At 34.7% G+C, this 21,134-nt stretch overlaps 1 protein-coding gene across 2 annotated transcripts in view; it reads left to right on the top strand.

The window, feature by feature from the left end:
* The window catches only part of THSD7A (thrombospondin type 1 domain containing 7A), a 491,805-nt gene extending 480,481 nt beyond the window's left edge, over window positions 1–11,324 (top strand). The window contains exons 24-28 of one of the 2 annotated variants that reach the window (XM_006162058.3): window positions 64–159; window positions 3,126–3,208; window positions 3,525–3,735; window positions 5,968–6,055; window positions 6,772–11,324. In XM_006162058.3, coding sequence (XP_006162120.1) covers window positions 64–159; window positions 3,126–3,208; window positions 3,525–3,735; window positions 5,968–6,055; window positions 6,772–6,856 — 563 coding nt within the window. In that variant the 3' untranslated portion in view covers window positions 6,857–11,324. The remainder of the gene's footprint in view (window positions 1–63; window positions 160–3,125; window positions 3,209–3,524; window positions 3,736–5,967; window positions 6,056–6,771) is intronic. The other variant, XM_006162059.3, reaches the window with a different exon arrangement.
* The last annotated feature ends 9,810 nt before the right edge of the window (window positions 11,325–21,134 follow it).

Here is a 21,134-nt window from a genome sequence, read left to right as displayed (position 1 = left end):
TTCCCTATGATTGTCCTTCTGGGAAACGGAATGCTTCTATTAATGTGTATGGTGTCCCTGCAGATGGACAGTGTTATGAGTACAAGTGGATGGCTAGTGCTTGGAAGGGCTCTTCTCGGACAGTCTGGTGTCAAAGGTCAGACGGTGTGAATGTAACAGGTAAACCTCTTTGTTCTTTAAAAGTCTTCCTATAACATCCATGTAATTGGTTAAAGAAAATAATGAAGGAAACAAAGATGCTTCCAGTATTGAGTATGTGGTCAAGCTTTATACATGTTTCTCATGATTGATAACAAATTTTAGATTATGATGTTTCTAATTCCCCCTCTCCCAACCTCTTTTAGATATTGCTATTAGACCTTGTTTAATTAAAATACTATTTAATTCTAATAAATATTAGCAGGAAAAAATAGTTCCCAAGTTCTTTTTTTTCAAGAAATTATATATCTCACTGCATGTTTTCTTTTTTAAAAAAAATCAATGCTTTTTTGACAGTTTCCAACTCTGTGCCTTTCAGGCAGTACACATGCAGACTAAAAATGTCACCAAGGGAGTCTGACTATACAAATTCACTATCAGACTTCAATTCAGAAATTTCTGATTTAGAGTTTTTCATCAATTCACGGGGAAGAGCTATTGGTAAATCTCAATCCCAGAGCACCCAAGCTGCTCATTTACTATGTCCTCACCCTAAAATTATTTTACATCCAAAGAAGAAATCCAAAGGAAGAACTGTGTATTATTGTACTTTGCCCCAAATTTATCTCCAAAGGACTACTCTGACCTGTAGCCACTAAAAATGTGTTTACCTGAGCCCAGAAAATGTGAAGGGAAAAATCTTTGACTCCAGATATGTAGTGAATTACCCTGTAAATTTCCCAGAAAGAAAGAAAGGTCAAAATCAGAACCTCAAGCACATGGACCCAAAAATCTAATGTTTCTCCTTAAACTTTTGTCTGGATCTAATTTATGGGAATTTCCACAGCATAACATCAGCAGGAGTATTAACAGTTAACTGTCAGGCCTGTTGACTTGCTGTTGTTTTGACCTTTCTGAAGAAAGAAAAAGGAATATGTATTTGGATGCCTCTGAGTAATGTCCATTTATAAATTTAACTGTAATACATACCGTAAGATAACAGGAGCAGAGATCAATATGCTTTTTGAAAAGCATCAATTTTTATATTGAATTTTAAATTACCTGGATGCATTGAAATCTAATTACTTATTTCCTCTATATAAAATCTGGAACAGGATGTTAAATTGTATTCTTGTGAAGATATAATTTTACATGAGAAACCTGTACCAAGAAACCCTTCATGACAGCATCTCCCATTGGACTACATATAGCAGAGAAAAAACACTAGGAAACTCTCTGCTCTATCAACATTATTATTGGAAGGAAAATATGTCCTAACTGGAAAATATGTAAGAGGTGTAGAGTGGGAAGCATAGGCCTTGACGGAGAAGCATAGGCCTTCTGAATCAAAAGGTGTTAAACACTTACCTATAAAAATCTTATGTTTAATTTCTTTCCAATGCATAAAGTATTCAGTCCATTTATTTCTTTCTCTTACTATTTGATATAAAAAAGCCAACGTGCAAATGACTTATTACGAACTCTACATGCATTCTTCTTTCATAGTTTAGGGAAAACTGAGTTTTTTTAATGTAAAGTATATTAATTGCTTTAATTCATGAATTGTTCTTATAATAAACTCAAGATATTACCTTTCTTTTACTCTTGGATCTAGTGATAATAACCCTGGCTATTTAACTGCAGTTGCCTTGCAATGCCTAACTACTATTCTATAACAACTTTTCTATGAATATTTTGCTTTTGTAATATGGACAGAATGACAGAATTAACAAAAGGTACCTTTGAGGATCATCAGTTTCATACACAAAGGAAAAACATTGCTTTGCTAAAGTCGTGTTAAACTGAATGATTACAGTTCGAAACTATGAATTCCTTCCATGTCACAAATATGACTTCTTTATTACCTCTATTCCTATCGTAAAACCTTGCTTACAACTTAGGCACAGTTAATACTATATTAAGAAACAAGGAAGAAAGAGAGATAAGCAGTCACAATATAAGTTAAAACAATAGTGCAAATAACTTAGTGATATATTTGTTTCCTTCCCTTTATCCCCCAAATGACCCTGAATTAGCAGAAGTAGTGATTTTTCTCAAAAAAAATATGCATTATAAAAAAATACATGTATGTGGTGATCACATAAATTAATCTCAAGAGATATGAAAACTATTGTTTTGAACAGTCAAGAAAAAATTTTAATCTTAGGGACCAGCAGTTGGCACATAATGGCTGTGTCACTGGATTCCCATGTAGTCAACTGTGGTTCTAGTCCCACACATATTGGTTTAAACTCACGCTGGATGTGTGTGTGTGCATGCCCAAGATCCCAAGAGTAGAATGGAGGAGAAGGGATTGCGGCATGGTCATCCCCCCTGAGGGGTGATTTCTCACTTTCTGTCTCTGTCTCTCTCTCTCTCTTTCTGGCGAGCACACGCGCCCTATAGCAAAAACCTCTCAAAAAAAAAGAGAAGAAAAAAGAATTTTAACCTTTAAAAAATTAAATCTGGGGACCAGCAGGTGGCGTGGTGGTTAAGGTGCTGGACATTCCCATATGGCCGACCACGGTTCAAGTCCTGGACCTGGTAGCTTGCTTTCTCACTTTCTCTCTCTCTCTCTCTCTTTGGTCAAATTAAAATAATAAATGGATGAATAAATAAAAAAATAAATAAATAATTCTTTAAAAAAATTAAATCTGCTCTTCATTTGCTGGACTTTTCCTCAGGAACTACTGATAGAAATAGGTTGTGTGCAGTTAGTATTTTCAAGATAGCAGCTATAAAATCATCCTTTTGACAGATGCATATTGAACACCTGGTAAATACAGGAACTGAGCTGTCACACCTGGGTTTAAAGGGTATCAGGTTGTTAAATAAGGTGGTCAAAGTTAACCACATATTTCATAATCAACTACAGTCAGAAAAGTCCACGAGATTTCCAAAATGATTCAAGTGTCAAAGAGAGGTCTATATCTGTATTTTTATCGTAGCAAGAGATGGTATTTGTCAAAATATTTTTTGTTCTGCAGGAGGCTGCTTGGTGATGAGCCAGCCTGATGCTGACAGGTCTTGTAACCCACCGTGTAGTCAACCCCACTCATACTGTAGTGAGGTATGTGTAAATTCATTAGTACAGACAAGTTGACTTTGTCATTTGTCAACCCACTGCCTCTTATGCAATCCATGCCCCCTCCCCAAAAACTGTCTTGCACAACAATTCTATTTTTTAGACCTCTCCTTTAACAGTGTAAACAATTGTGAATATTATTGCTTTTACTTTTAAAATAACGTTGTGTATAACATTAGCAGTGTGTTCTTATTTATGTATACAGAAATTACATGTAGTAAGTCCCAAAATAATCCTTCCATAAAGCATTCTCTTCAAGTCAGGCCAATATACTACTGTAAACCTTGTTGTTCTCCTACAGACAAAAACATGCCATTGTGAAGAAGGGTACACTGAAGTTATGTCTTCTAACAGTACACTTGAGCAATGCACACTAATCCCCGTGGTGGTGATTCCCACCATGGAGGACAAAAGAGGAGATGTGAAAACCAGTCGGGCAGTACATCCAACCCAACCTTCCAGTAACCCAACAGGACGGGGAAGGACCTGGTTTCTGCAGCCATTTGGGCCAGGTGAAGTGACTAGACAGTGCTGATGTAAAATTCTTTAGTTATACATTTACCTAATGCCAAAGGCTTAGAAACATAAGCAAACATTTTCATGTGAGTTATTATTTCATCTACATGCATTTATTCTGACGTTGTCATCAATTCTTTTATTTTTCACTGTTATTGTGAACAAAAAAACACTCATGTGCAAAGCTTAAAGAATTAAATTACTTTCTTCTGAGAAAAACTTAGGATCAATATTACTTATTTTAATCCCAGTTTAAAGTTATAATGATGATAAAGTTCACATTGATCAAAGAAATGTAACAAAAATACAAATTAGGAAAAGCATGTTGTACTCAGAAGTGGGACAAATAAGCTAGTCAATACATTCTATAATTTTTAGTTAGACCCCAGTAAGAGTAATAGTTTTGAATCTTAAATAGAAACATGACTGATGCAGTCCTTTTTCAGGGGGCCCTTGGTAGGCATACCAATTTTGATCAGTCCTAAAGATGGCATACTCAAATACTTAAAATCTGTGCTGGCACCAAATATACAGGGCAGGGAAGGAAACTTCCTTTCTGGATGGGCTGATTCAAAGTTGGAGGCTGATCAGAGAGTCCTTTTTCATATTAAACAGATAGCTCTTAAAGTATTTAGTAGTTGACATAAAGCCAATAAAGGCAAAAGCTTGAAACCCTGATGAAATGCTATTCCCTTCTCTGTATGCTTTTTCTCCTTGGTTGGATTCAATCATAAGGTCATCCCTAGAACTAACCTGGTTTTTGAATATATTTTCCAAGGACTATATGGAAGCAAAAATCATGCCAATTTTTCTCATACCCTAGAGGAATTGCTAATTCATGACCAAAAGAAATCTCCAGGCAGAGCCAGGTGTAGACTGCTTTCATAAACTCCATTAAAAAGCACAAGAAAAGAAGGAAGGAATTTGCATAGCTAGCACCTTGTATTTTTAATGTGTAAGTCAAAATATTTTCCCCTGTTGACAAATCAGTATTGGATTTTTTAAAACTATTTTAAATATTTGGTGATTATCTTTTAACCACATTATTTCTGTCTTGACTAGGTTTTACCTGAAAATAGACTTATTTTACAAAGCTGGCTTGTCTTTATAAATATGGGAAGCTCTTCTTTTCTCCACATTCAACACAGTGGGCCAAAAAATGACCACTAACGATGTTGACCTTGACCAAGAACTTAAGCAGATCACCTTATATTAAAACTAGTTAAAAAAAGAAAAAGAAGAATATTTTGTCATTACTTTTCATTTAAAATATAGTTTCCCCAAAGTGAAAATTTTAGTTCTGAAAAATTGTACATACACATTCCCTGTTTTTGAAAAATGCAAAGCACATTTGTTGAAGAACTCTAAGGGAAGAAAAACCCAATTCTGTCCAATCTATAATTTTAACTCTAATATTATAAATTTAATTGTATATATGCAGTAGAAAATATATGTTGGTATGAGGACCAAATTTTTAGGCAATATCATTAATAGCATCTTGTGTTTGAAATTTATACAGAGCATTAAACTGTGAAATTCAAAAAGAATCAGAACAGAAAATCAAATTAGAAAAGGTCTTGTCATGTCTTATTTTACAGAATAGAAAATGTAGGAAAAAAATTTAAGAGATTACTTTAATATGTGTTAATCAAACTGGTTATTTTTGCAAATAATATTGTCAAGCCGATTTTAAAGAATGCTATAAGCATGTGCTAGATAAATGATTATTAGTTTCAAAAGGATGTTAAATCCATTCACTTTCATTTCATTGGGAACAAAAATGTCAAAATGCCTAAGTTTATGTTTAAATACCTATCTGCATCAACTCTAGGTGGTAAGACTTTATAAAATTGAATTACTTTTCATATTTTTATAGAATTACATTCTCAAAGTAGAGTTCTAAAAGAAAATGTTTATATAGCATTACACATACATCAAATTTGAAGTGAAATTCAAATAAGGAGCAGATGTTTAGACATACAAACTTGACAAATAAGCTCAAACAGTATTACTTTTCAATTCAATTTTCATTGAAAACTTATCTTTAATGAAGCAGCCTCTAACCTATAATAGCAGCTTTGCATTAGTCATTAACCATGCCAAAGTAATAATTCATTTTGTGCTTTTAAAGGAATCGGTCATGTGTGAGCGATCATTGGTCATAGTTAAAGGCTGTCATATACATCCCAAATGGATGCAAGGTAATAACTAATATCCATTCTTCTTAGATGGGCGACTAAAGACCTGGGTTTACGGTGTTGCAGCTGGGGCATTTGTGTTGCTCATCTTTATTGTCTCCATGATTTACCTAGCTTGGTGAGTGCTTAAATCTTTCAAAATCTAAGGGGATACATAGTGACTACTTCAGAGAAAGTCCTTTCAGTAACTGTAGCACAGAAAGAGCAAGCTAATGTCTTAAATAAGGATAATGAATTTATTTACCATTCACATGAAGTCTGAAATAAGTATGGCTTTAGTCTTAGATGGTCCAACAACTACCAAATCAGAGCCATGTGGTTTCTGAAGATGACACAGGGCCACTCTAGGTCTTTTTTTCAAGTATGTTCTACTGCAAGTATGGAAGATACAAGAGAATGTTGTTTTATGTGGACTATGGCGTGTTTTAGACTTTTTAATATTGAATACTTACTGGAGGAAGGTATGATGATAATGCCTAATTCAGCTATCTTTTTAAACAAGTGTTATTTGTAAGTTACATACCACTTTTAAAACTTTCTGGACAAATACAAATGATTATGCTATAATGTGACTTCTATTGTTAGTACGAAACTAATTTCACTTGGATAATTTATCATTATAGGATAGTAAAAAACTTGAAGTTTATTTATTCAGAGAATAAAACTGTGAAATTCAAAAGACCAGAACATTAAAATTATAAGTTTCTATTTAGATAATGTAGGCAGTTAGGAAACAGGTGTATCAATTTGTTTTGATTGTTTTTTCACTTAAAACAATGAAATTACAATTGAGGACTGATTTTATTTCTTCTGATTTTAATGTATGTTTTACAGCAAAAAGCCAAAGAAACCTCAAAGAAGGCAAAACAACCGACTGAAACCTTTAACTTTAGCCTATGATGGCGATGCAGACATGTAACATATAACTCTTCCTGGAAACAACCAGTGTAGGCTTTCTGATTTTGTATTAGATATCCAGAGGCCATAACAAAAATATCCAAACCGTGTGGAATAAAATTAGTTTTAACTTTTTAAAAGATCACCATAAAGACAAAGACTGAAAGTCGTACTGCCACTGGGAATATTCAAGACAGCACCACTTACATATAGACCATCAACCCTGAGAATCCTGGGAGATTTAGTTAAATACATGCTGCAAATCTGAGTATTTTATGTCATCATTTCTGAAGTCTACCAACTGAATAACCACTTTCATCTTTTAAAATTACTGGTGGGACTAGCAGGCTCTGCCTGATTGAAGACTCTTTGCAATGTTAACCCATAACTTTCTAGCATGAAGAGTTTATACCAAGATCTCTACAATATTATAGTCAAGCTTAACAATGCATACGCTTAATTGAATGAAACACATTATTACATCAGATTATGTACTTAATAATAAGCAATTTTAATGATGAATAAGAGATAAGCTCTAAGCTAGGAAAAAAATCCATTGAATGAATTTGGTATCTTGGTGGTTGATGGTAGCTTCTGTTGACTTGCATTTCAGAGACCAAGACTCTTTTATAAAAGACTTCCTTCTTGTCTCTTTCCAAAGTATGAATGCTGAACATCTACTAGTATCTTAGAAGAAAGAGTCCTCAACTTCAGTATTTTATAGTGGTTATTGTCTGAAAAACTAATTTGCTCGTGTTAATACATTTCTACTTTCTCTAATTTTCAAACTGGTTGCCTGCATCTATTTTGCTATATGGAAGGCACATTTTTGCACTATATTAGTGCACCGTGATAGGCACTTAACCAGTATTGCCATAGAAACTGCCTCTTTTCATATGGGATGAAGACATCTGTGCTAAGAGTGACATGGAGACTTTTGCAAGTTCTTATATCCTGAAGAGAGTAAAGTTCAGTTTGGATGGCGACAGGATGGAATCAGCTCTTACACCCGCTATCTACACTCTCCCGCATCACTGCAGCCATTGTGAAACCAACAACATGGTAGTAATTTAAGTGTTAAAATACCTAACATATTAACCCTCTAAAAGATGGATCCCCTAGTTGGTTTGTAATTGTTCTTTGAAGGCTGTTTATGACTAGATTTTTATATTTATTATCTTTGTTAAAAAAAAAAAGAAAAGAAAAGAAAAAAGGAACTGGTTGTCTTTTTAATTTTGAGCAGATGGAAAAAGTAATGTATTGCTGATTTTTATAACTGAAAAAAAATCGTGTTGAGTTTTGCTTCTCCCTAATTTGTTTTCCCAATTTCTGTCTCACAGACAATATTTCAGAATCCATAGTCTTTTGTTTTTCTTGATGGTAAAATCTAAAGCAGTCTTTTAATACATGATTTCAGAGATGGAAATTTTAAAAATAAAAGACTAAGTATATTTTCCAGGACTTCATTAAGTATTTAGGCAAAGGGTGGCAAACTTTTTCTATAAAGGGTCGAATAGATAGTAAATGTTTTAATCGGGATCTAGGTTGCAATTTTTCAGCTCTACCATTGCACTAATGCAACATAGTACCCATGAGGTAAAAGAATGAACATGGCTGATTTTCAGATAAAATTTTCTTTACAAAAAGTGCTAGCAGGCCACCTTTGCAGATCATGATATGCTGACCCCTGGTCTAGATGTTTTTGAATGCTAACTCTCCATTGTATCATCTTTTGTTTTCACTTATTTGCTTTCTGACTGTGATCAGTGTTTAATTTAAATGGTGAAATTTACAGTTTTTAAATTTACTACTGTATTAGAAGTAGCTATATTTTTCACAGATATAGCCCTGGGAGTGGCACAGTGGAACAATCTCTAATTTACCAGATATCTTTCATATAAAAAAAAATCAAAAGATGCCATTAAAAAGCAATACTATTTTTCAAGCAGCATTTATTGCAACAGACTTTAGCAGAGGGGAGGACATCGTGTTTTCAGTTCTTTTAAAAAGTAGTATAACAATCCAAAAGACAAACCAAAAATCTGTTTTATCTTAAGCATAGCTGTGTTAATATAGAAGTAGATTGGATTTTAAGGCATCTACCTGCATTCTGGAGTTGGAACTCCCCCTGCTGTTCATTACAGTATTTGCAGATTATGAAAGATCAGATTGGGATTTCATTGTCCCCAAAACGAAATATCTATGTATTTCAATAAGAACTATATGCACTAAACACTAATTCGTCATTCATTAGTCACTGTATCAGATAATGTAAATCATTTCAAAGAGAATAGATATTCAGGAAGATGAAAATTTTGCTTTAAACCAAGAATTTAAACAAGGAAAAACATAAAACCCGTTTCATCAGTATTATTGAAAAGGAAGAAAATATATTATTTTGAGTCTAAAACTGTGACTGTCAATGTAAATACTCAGGGGTCTTCCAGATATTCCTCAAGTTAATCTCTTTGTAAAAAATTAAATCCATTTGTCCAATACGGTTAAGAAAAATTCTACTATAGTTACTTTAGAAACTTAGCTAACAATAAAATGTGTGAAAAACCTAACAGTTTTAAATGTGGAGAAGAACAAAATAGTATTCCCACTAAAGCTATACCTAAGGTATTAATTCAGAGGGAAATAGGTATTGTCCTACCTATATTGTAAGAAGAAATTGAGTTAAGAGATACAAAATTGTAAAATGTTATGAAAACACGTGATGTTTTTATTCATAAAGTGATTACATTTTACAACAGAAAAGATTAAGTACATATGACCTATCACTAAGAAACACATTCAAAGTTCATTGTTAAGGTAGATAAATACTGGAAGGCCTCTTTTTTTGAAAAAAAAAAAAAGGTAGAAAGAAACAAATAGAGCTATTTGGCTGTTTTGGACAAATGGAAGGTTACTATAGTCATGTTTATAACATGAAAATGGCCTTAATTTCATTCCTGGCATGAGTCAATAATGAGTTAAATACTTTGCTGGAATTTCACCAAACCTTTATTCTTCCTGTTCATTCTAAGAATTCAGGAAGGGAATACAGTAGTAACTTGTCTATTGACACTTTTTGCCTTACCAATATGGTCTGTGAGCCCACAGGATTTAGAACTGCCATTCCATAACTGGGGAGATCTGCATGGTTTAAAAAAAAAATGAAAGAAAAGCATTGACTCAGTATTATATGATTTTGTTGGACTGTATTATTAGAAACCATAGGTTACAGAAGTGGAATAACTGATCTCTCTTGAAATGGACTGATTTTCCTATTTACCAATACCGAGTCCAGTCTATTGACTTTAATACTTACTTCAAAGCCTTTTTGAGGACACTACAGTGTAACTTAAGCTAATTGAAAAAGAGTGCATAAAAGCATGTTTTTGATTACTTATAACAAAGCACAAATTACTTATAACAAGACAAATAGTTACTGAATTATTACATGTATGACACTCTGCGTGGTACTGTAAAAAAAAATAGTAATGGCTTTTGTATTCATAGGTACCTAAGACACTCAAAAGAAGGAAAAAATACTTAATGAGTGAAGAGAGCATTTAAACATTTTGCCCTTTACTCTAGACTTGTCTTTATATGTGGTTAGAATTTTCCATGTGTAATATTAGGATCTGTTAGGATCACGCTTGTTAAGAGTTTGATTCTTTCCTACTCTATCATCAGGCAGGTAGCAACAGTCATTATAGTTTAACAAAACCCTGTTAAGTTGCTGTACATTTCAAGATAACTCACTTCTTGCAAAAAGTAAGTAGTATCTATCACATTTACTTCTATTCCCTGTATCCTTTATCTTTGATGATTATTTTTTCTCTGCCTGATCTCTCCACTCAACTCTTATGAATAGCTAATCTTGTCTCCTTTCCTCAGAACCATCTTCCACTACGTACACATCCAAACTTTTAATTAAAAAAATGAATACCTATATTTCCTTCCTATTGGAATCAAAGTGTCAGCATATGAACATCTTGATTTAAGCAGGATGCCCTGTTCAAATAAATTAGTAAAGGAAAAGGAAAGATGTGAAAAATAAAAACAAAAATAAAAACAAAAAAAACAGATCTTTTCTGTAAAAGTGTCAGTTCCTACACTTAACTTTAGTATTGCCTGGTATCCTCTTACTCCTACCTCCATCTTGAGTCTTTGTTCACTTCCCACCCTACAAAACAATAATGGACTGAACCTTTCAGTGCTATACAGAAATAAGAGCCTATTCTGGGCTGACTTGGGATCTGAATAGATTTGCAAGAGCCATACTTCCCAAATGGTCTCAGATCTCACTATTTATAAAAGTATTACCAAGTGAAAATGTGTTTCTTGTTCTATTTCCTCTCTACCATTGGGGATGTTGAAAGGACAGCAACCCATGAACAAATATGTAAGGGCTCTTGTCAGAGAGTGATCTTTCATGGGTCTGCTTTAGACATGAGAACTACATCTGCCCATTCTGATAACAGGCTCACCTGATCCTACCCTCAGGTTCCCTGGTCACAGGATTTCAGACATCTGAAACTGAGGTGTAGGCTTAGTTTTAGTTATTCCTTTATAAAAAGGATTTTCTGTAGTGTGATATGATAATCCTATCTCTAGCAGGGACACTGAAAATTGAAAATTGGTTGTCTAATTGGTTATTAAAACAACTGCTAAACAAATATAGTTAATTTTGTAGTATTTGTTTGTTTGTTTGTTTTGGGTACTTCTATTAAACCAGATCTTGAGATGGGTAGTAAATGAAGGATTTTAATTTCTGGGAGTCATGTTTTTAGTGGTCAAAAAATCTCTATTCTCTTTGAAATATAATTGGATGTCAGTTTTATTGTCATGTTTTGTATTTTTTTCTTTTTTTAGTAATGATTTCTAAATTATCTATTTTTAACCCTCAATGAACTTTCTTAACTATTTTTCAGAAATCTTCTTGTGTTTAATTTTAAAACATAAACATTAAGATTCTCTTTCTGATACTTTTTCTTGCCCATTTCTATAAAAGAAATTTGAAGAGATCAGTATCTGTCATTGTGAAATATAACTTTATTCTATTTTCAGTCTGTCTTTCTATAAATTATAATTCCCTAAATATGTATTTTTTTGTTAATTTAAGTACTCGAATATTTATTTTGTTTAAATAAGGAGGCAGCTGTCTAGGACTTTTTTGTTAATATTACTTTGTAAATTCTGTAATGTAATTTATTTTAAATTATGTACATTTCTTTTTTAATGCACAAAATGTCTATGTACAATTAACTACAGATTTACAAATAATGTCACTAAGCTTTATTCAGTTAATACAGATGGCATGTGAAGATGTAATATGCTTTTTTTACATTTTCATATGGGTTATTTGTAAATAGCTATATTGCTAATAAACATAAACATGGAAATCATTTTCATTCTAATCATGTGTATCTGTTTTAATTTACATCATTTGCTTCTTAAATATGGGTTAAAGATTTTTTTATTCAGAGAATAACTCTAAGTCCTTTAATGCTATATTGCCCTTTCCCAGGCCTTTTTTAACAACTCCAATTTAGAAAATTCAAGAGTTGCAAATTTTTACTTTAAAAGACAGCTGAGGCCACCAAATTAACCATTATGGACAGAAGACCTCTTAGTTTTCAGTAAACTGAAAGAGGGCACAGAGAGGATGACAAGACTCCAGGACAGAAAACAGTCCTCCTTGCTCCATCAGTCATAAGGCAAGCCTTCCCTGTCTCTTCTCCCTATGTGTACCCATGAAAGACCAAACCTAGAAGTTAAGGCAGGAACTCACACAATGACACACTCAGGAAAGGATATGCAAATTAGACAAATCACTGCCAGTTTGCAATGAAAACATTTTCTGAAATAGGTATTTGCTAGAGTATGCCTAAGAAGTTAACTCTTTAAGCTCTTAGTATATGAACCACTTAAAACAAGTAGCCAGCCTCAGACACTGAAAAAAGTGATTCTTAGTTTCCTTGTTTTCTGTGTTATTCCTTACAATGGAATCAAGATGAGAATATTTTAAATATTCCACCCAGATATTTCCCTCAATATATCTAAACATCATAGTCAAATCGATAACTTCTTTTTTTATTTTGCAACTCTAGTTTATCCTACAGACACAAATATGAACATGACTGCTCTACACTCTATATTTGCTTCTTCCATGTCCCTAGTGATTCCTTTCATTAAATTCAGAATATACTCTAAAGAACAGCCAACACATTTGAAGTTTTATCTCTTGTCGGTGTCAATTCTTCTGGAAAAGTATTATGTACATACAAAAATGCATAAATGCATCAAGCGTTCTGATATTGTAGTATTTCTCTTTGTTTTTCAGCTGACTTCCTCTCCCCTTTCACTTTCCTTCACAGCATCTCCTTGCCAAGACAACACAAGTTAAAGCTGTGATGTGTACTCTGTCCTATTTTTCTCCTTAATTATGTGAACATATAAACCTGATGATGGTAGAGGGATTGGAGAAAAATTAGTTGAATTTAGCAGTGCAATTAGGAAATTGGTTAGTGTTTGTTTATTTGTTTTTCCTCATTACTGTTTTCATGCACTGTAAAAATGTCCTCCCCTTGGCAAGACATAGAACAAATCTCATAGCTTTTTTGTCACTAGATGACACGGGAAAGTTCCAATCCAAGTTCAACAAAATATTTATCCCTCTCATTGTGTTCATTTCCTTGAATGCTAGCAAATTTGAGCAACCTTTCTTCTTTTGTATATACGATAGCTATATGGATTCAGTCTTCTATTACACATAATTTTTAAATGTCAATTCTGGTGATACCAATGTGGTTCCTCATTTTAGGCCAGCAACTAAATTTTAACTTTTCTAGAAAGTAAAAAAAATTTAAAAAAAAACTGATTCTATTTATTTCCCCACTACCTATACTTCTTTTCTTTTCTTTTTTTAAATTGGGAGCAGAGGCGCTCTGACAAAGGCCTGTTTCCATGAGAATTGCAAAGCTGGATACTCTCTCTGTCCCAGCTCACTTAAGCTAGTTATAAATGCTCACCCTCACTCGCTAATGCTACTTCTTGAGCACCAGGTCACATGTATTTAATTAAATGAACAAAATCCTTGAAGAAGGGTCCTAAATGACTGCCTTTCAGTTTAACAAGGAGTGCAGCAGCCATTTGCAGACTGGAGGGGATTACTAGCGTTCTCTATGTTTCTGGGAAAACCTCAAACTGCACATTTGCACTTCTGTTTCTGAAACATTGGGCTACAATTTGACTCAACCAATCAGAAATGAACAAGTTTGAGTCCTTCACTGGCATAGAGGACCTAAATGGAAACCTTAGTAGGAACTTTTCTTTAACACTAAGCCCTCTCTTTGTTCCTCTCTGAGTATGCACTGAGTTTAGGCTGCAAGCTGTCTTCCCAGTGTGCAAACTGTTACCAAAATAATCTCTTTCACTCTCCAAATTTCTTTTCAGGAAATTTTATTGGCACAAGCAAGTGATGAAGCAGGGTCCCAATCTCTATTAAAATGACACACTTCATATAAAGTTTGGTCTTTCCAATTACCTCTACCTAGAACACTTTACCTTTCAATACCTCTACATGGGCATGGCTGTTCCTTCATTTCAAGCAGGTATCTGCTCAAATACCACCTCCACTTAGAACACTTCCTGGGACACTCTGTCCCTCTCTATTCTCCAATCCTTCTTTAGTTTTCTTAATACTATACATTTTTTTGTTTTCTGTTTTTTTATCCTTTCCACACATGGGACAGCCAGTTCTTTTATCATTTTTTTTTGCCTGAAATGATACTCAACACATAATAAGAATAATAAATTTTATTGGAATAATAAATTAATTAAAAAATTAAATCACATGGTTTATGGATAAAGCACTGTTGGGATAAATAGCAGATCAATAATAAAGAGGCCACTATGGTGAGGCAAGCAACTAATTCCTCCAATGCTTAAAGTTGTCAGTTCTCCACTGTTGTCAATATGTCTTATATTTGTTTCACTTAACTTTAAGTAAAGTATGTTAAACTCCTCAGGAGGCACAATGTCGTGACATGCACAGAACAGTTGCAGAGCATTGCATAAATACAAGAGTGACTGAGACAGGCATCACAGAGGAGTGACAGCAGAGGATATTCCAGCAAAGTGTGGGCCTTGCAAGCTTGCACATCCATATTGAAAACAGGGTTTGTAAAAGAGTGAATTATATTATAGCTCTCTCTTCATTTAATTATGCAGGAAATTCCAGCATAGCAGGTGCAGGATTTCACATTAATGAAAAATGAGGAAAAGGACAATTGCAAATATCTAAAAACCCTTATTCCAGAATACAGAAACAGTACAATTATAAGATTCAGTCTTGAAATGAATAAATTTATTTTATGGTGTCAGTAATAATTAAATGATATCCTATTTGGCTTCAAAGTTGAAATAAAAGAGAAAAAAGAAGAATAAAATGAAAATTCAAAAGTGTTTCCCAAATTCCCATGATTTTTTGTTTGTTTTTTTTTGAAAAACAGACTGGGACATTCATCAACCATGTAGACACAATAGGCCATTTAAAATCCATGCCTTGTTAAAAGCAATGTCTTGATTTCCTTGAGAATTGAAAAGAATTTCGGAAGCTGAGTCAGCTTGTAAAACCAGAATGTAAGATGGAGGAGAAAATGGGACCAGCAGTTAGCATAATGGCTATGTTGTGGACTCCCATGTAGTCAACCGTGGTTCGAGTCCCGGACCCACTGACTTAAACTCACGCCGGTGACCTAAACTCACGCCGGGCGCATGTGTGTACGTACCCAAGATCCCAAGAGGAGAATGGAGGAGAAGGGACTGCGGCTTGGCCATCCTCCCTAGGGAGGGGTGATTTCTCGCTTTCTGTCTCTATGTCTCTCTCTGTCTTTCTGGCGAGCGCATGCACCCTGTAGCAAAAACCTCTCCAAAAAAGAAAAAAAAAGATGGAGGAGAAAATGAACATCTTTAGAAGGCTGCATAGGCCTGCAACCCAGGCTTTGGTAAACACAGTGTGTTTTCAATTTATCTTTATAAAAAGTTCACTTAATTATAACACTTATCACTTTTTACAATATCTTTGCCAAAGGTCTGTAAGTCTCTCTTCTTATGGTATTAACCTACTAACTATAGGGAAATGGTTTATAAAAATATAAATCAAGAAGTATCCCGGCAATCAGAGGCATAGTGAATAGGACTGTGATCTGATACTTGTATAAACGATCCTTAAAAATTAATAAGGCCAAGCCAATGGCATGATGGTAAAGGCAGGAGGATCCGGCATGGCGAATTTTATAGTTCGTTCAGGTTCCAGACCCCAAGGCTTGAAAAATACGTCAGGCACGTGTGTGTGCATGCCTAAAATCCCAAGAGGAGAATGGTGGAGAAGGGATTGAAGTGTGACCATTCCCTCTAGGGGATGATTTCTCACTTTCCCTCTCTGTCTCCCTCCACAGAGTGCACATCACTATAGCAAAACAAACAAACAAAGAAAACAAAACAAAAAAGTTGATTTTAGTAAGTTCATTAATTCTAATGTCTAAATGTGAGAAATCCATAGAGAAGTTTTATGTGGACCAGCTCAATGACCTAGTGGTTAAGACAACTGGCTTGGCTGACCGCACAGTCTGAGTCCTGGACTTACAGCTTGAGAAACAAGCTGGCTCTGTGTGTGTGTGTGTGTGTGTGTGTGTGTGTGTGTGTGTATGTGTACATGCCCAAAATCCCAAAAGGAAGGAGAGATGGAGGAGAAGGGATTGTGGCATGAACATTCCACATGGCGGTGCTTTTGTCTCTCTCTCTGTGTCTCTCTCGGGTGAGCACATGTGCTTTCTAGCAAAAAATAATCTTAAGTATTTCCTATTACAAAACATAAAATGATAGACTGAGGCTGTGTCTATCATGACATGCACTCCCATTGCAGAACATTTTTATCATTGTTCAGTGATAAAAACTGAGAGGCTTTGGTACACTTTCCTACAGCATAGACATCATAATGGCTTTCAAACATCAGTAATTGTAGCCAGAAACATTCAAATGTAATTATGGATTTGTAGTAAAAGTAGCAATAAATTGGCATGTTATCTTCCTTAGAGTACAATGCCCCATGTGGGCACAGTCCATTGGTACAAAATTATTAAGAGTAGTACCTACCACTGACAGATCAGATCCTACATGTTTTACAAAGTGTATTAAGGAAAGGAAATGAAAGAATAACCAAAAATCTCTACTGAAAGTTCCATTTTACTATCTTGCAGAATATGAGAACAGGATCAGAAGAACAACAATGAAAATACAAATAGCTTTTGAACTAACAAAAGGATCTTCAGAAACACTCATAGGTAAAGAAATTTTTGTTTAATTTTCCAGGGGACACATGCACACACCAGGGAGAATTTGGGTTGGGGGTGAGGGACATGAGAAAGCATCCATGGGACATGGTCATACTGAAATCCCTTCTCCTCTATTTATCCCTCCTTTTAGAATTTTGGGCAAGCATGCACACACACCAAAGTTTTTCAGAGCACCGGGTCTGGGACTGGAACTGTGCTGTCAGCCATGTGGAATCCAATGCCATAACAGTCATACTACCAGCTGGTCCAAGAAACATCATTTAAAACAATGAACCTATAGATGGGGAAAATAATGTCTGACCATTCACAATTCTATGAAAAACAAGGTTTTTTTTGCAATAGTATTAATTGATTCAAGTTGTTGCAGAATTTTTGAGTTGCCAAGTTTGTGTCCTGCAATCACAAAGAATTGTAAGTGCTGACAGCAGGAGTGATTAGCAAAACAAAATTTATTGAAGGAGAGGAGGTCTCTCTAAGTAGGGAGAGGTCTTCAAAGTGGGTTGTTGACAAAGAGGTGCTGAGGCTGAGGTGAGGAGTTTTAATCCAGCAGTCTCAGCAATTGACTGTCTCTCTGATAAGGAAGTGGGCTTCAGAAAATAAGTCACCCATGGAACCAGCAATTAGCGTCATGGCTATGTTGCTGAACTCCCATGTAGCCCACCTCAGTTCGAGTCCCAGACCCGGTGGCTTAAACTCACTCCGGGTGCGTGTGCATGCATGCCCAAGATCCCTAGAGGAGAACAGAGGAGAAGGGATTGCAGTGTGGTCATCCCCCCTAGAGGGTGTTTTCTCACTTTCTATCTCTCTGTCCTTCTCTGTCTTTCTGACCAGCACATGTGTCCTATAGCAAAAACCTCTCAATAAATAAATAAATAAATAAATAAATAAATAAAATAAGAAAATAAATCACCCAGTGATTTATTACCCCATTCTTTGTGGAGTCAGCAGATTATGTTGATTTGTACTTGTTAGAATATAGTTAGCAAACAGTTGCCCTCACCTATGCTTGTTCTGAGCCCTAATGTAGCTAACTCTTTGTTAAAACTTAATCACTGTGAGACCAGCAGGTGGTGTAGTGGTCAAGGCACTGGATTTCCACATGGCCAGCTGTGATTCGTGTCCTGGACCTCGCAGCTTGTTTTCTCACTTTCCCTTTCTCTCTCTTTCTCTCTCTGGTCAAATTAAAAATAAATAAATAAATATACATAAAATAAATAATTCTTTTTAAATGTATTTTATTTTAATTTATATTTAATCACATTTATCTTTACAGTGTGCAAGATTGCTTTTTTCAGCATGAATACCATGCATATATTCAAGATAAACACATTACTACAAACATTATCATCAAATAGCTTTTCTTTTTTTGTCAATTAAATATACTTTTTTCTTCCACTCTTTGCTTCCCTCCCTCTATTACCTACCCCCATATTACCCCTATTGTTACTTTCTCTAATATCTACCATTGCACTTCCTTCTATACCTTTCAGACTTTCAGTTTCTATTATAGAGGTTAGACAATCAATGTATATTGAGTTGGGACATACAAAGTCTGTCTTTTATGATCTGGCTTGTTTCACTTAGCATTAAGTCTTCCATATGCATCTACTTTTTATCAAATGTCAGGGTCTCATCGTTTTTTGGCTGAGTAGTATTCCATAGAGTACCTATGCCACATTCTTTCAATCCAATCATCTATTTTTGGACATTTGGGTTGATTCCATGTCCTAGCAATTATAAATAATGCTATAATAAACATGAATGTGCAAGTGTTTTTCAAATGAGGGTTTTTCTATACTTTGAATAAATACCTAACAGTGGAATTATTGGACAGTATGGTAGTTCTATGTGTAGGTTTCTGAGGAATTTCTATTCGTTCTCCAAAGTGGTTGTACTAATTTGCATTCCCACCACTAATGTAATAGAGTTCCCTTTTCACCACAGCCTTGCTAGCACATATCATTATTAATATTTTTTTTTAATTTTAGTCATTCTGACTGGGGTTAAGTGGTATCTCACTGTGATTTTGATTTGCATTTCCTTTATGATAAGAGATGTCAAACATGTTTTCATATGCTTTGGGGCTGTTTGAATGTCTTCTTCAGAGAATTATCTGTTCAGTTTATTTTCCCATCTTTTAATTAGATTGATTATTTTTTTGTTGGTAAGCCTCTTGAGTTCTGTCTATATTCTGGTTATCAGTCCCTTATCTGAGGTATAGTTTGCAAATATATTCTCCTACACTGATGGTTGTCTTCCCCCTCTATTATTATTTCTTTCACTATGCAGAAGCTTTTCAGCCTAATATAGCCCCATTTGTCTATTTGGGGACTATTTAGTGTGCTTTAGAGATCTCTTTAAAAAGCGTTTGCCTATTCCAAAGTTTCCAAGAGTTTATCCAGTGTTTTCCACAAGTATTTTTATAGTTTGTGGTTTTATGTTTATGTTTTCAATCCATTTTGAGTTAATTTTTGTTAGTGGTGAGAGATAAGGATCTAGTTTCATTCTTCTGCAGATGGATACAGTTCTCCCAGCACCATTTGCTGAAGAAATATTCTTTTTTCCACTGGATTGTCTTGTGTTATTTGTCAAGGATCAGTTGGCTGTATGTTTTGGGGTTCATTTGGAAGTTCTCAATTCAGTTTTATCTGTTTTTGTGCCAATACCATACTGTTTTAATTATAACCACTTTGTAATATGTTTTGAGGATGGTAAGTGAAACACTTCCTTCTTTATTACCCTTGCATAGTACTACTTTGGCAACACGGGGCCTCTTATGCTTCCAGACACATTTTGTGATTGTTTTTTCTATATCTGTAAAGAATATCTCTGGTAATTTGATTGGGATTGCATTAAATTTGTAGATTAATTTGGGTAGGATTGAAATCTTAATTATATTAATTCTTCCAATCCAAGAACATAGGGTGTTTTTCCACTTTTTTGTATCATTTTAAATTTCTTTTTCTAGTGTTTTATAGTTTTCCTTGTAGAGATCTATGACATCTTTAGTAAGGTTTATTCCTACATATCTTATCAGTTTTGTGTCTATATTAAATGGGGTTTCTTTCTTCAATTCTGTCTCAGTTTGTCCATTGTTGGTGTATAAAAATGCTATAGATTTTTGTATGTTGAGTTTGTATCCTGCAAATTTACTATATTCATTTATCACTTTCAAGAGTTTTTTCTTTTTTTCTTTTTTTTTTTTTTTTTGAGAGAGGTTTTTCTGGCGCGCACTCGCCAGACAGAGAGAGACATAGAGACAGAAAGCGAGAAATCACCCCCCAGGGGGGATGGTCACGCCGCAATCCCTTCTCCTCCATTCTCCTCTCGGGATCTTGGGCACGCACGCACATGTGCCCAGCGTGAGTTTTAAGCCACCAGGTCTGGGACACGAACCGCGGTCGACTACGTGTGAGTCCAGCGACACAGCCATTACGCTAACTGCTGGTTCCCACTTTCAAAAGTTTTTTGTGAATTATTTTGGATTGTCTATGTATAGCATCATATCATCTGCAAATAGAGATAACTTCACTTCTTCTTTTCCTATTTGGATGCCTTTTATTTGTCTCTCTTGTCTAATTGCGTTGGCTAAAACTTCCAGTACTGTGTTAAAAAGGAGTGGAGCAAGTTGGTATCCTTGTCTTGTTCCAACTTTTTGTGGAAAACCTTTCAGCTTTTCCCCATTCAGTATGATGTTGGCCATGGTTTTTCATAGATGGCTTTTATTGTGTTGAGTAATGTCCCTTCTATGCTGATTTTACTGAGTTCTAACCATGAAGGAATGCTGTATTTTATCTAATGCTTTTTCTTCATCAATTGATATATGGTTATACGGTTTTTATCTTTCCTTTCATTAATGTGATGTATTACACTTATTGTTTTACATATGTCAAACCATCGTTGTATCCCATGTATAAAGTCTACTTGGTCATGATGTGTAATCTTTCTAAT

The sequence above is a fragment of the Tupaia chinensis genome, unplaced genomic scaffold (assembly GCF_000334495.1).
Source record: "Tupaia chinensis unplaced genomic scaffold, TupChi_1.0 Scaffold139677_1, whole genome shotgun sequence".
NCBI lineage: Eukaryota > Metazoa > Chordata > Mammalia > Scandentia > Tupaiidae > Tupaia > Tupaia belangeri.
This window is presented reverse-complemented; position numbering and strand designations above follow the sequence as displayed.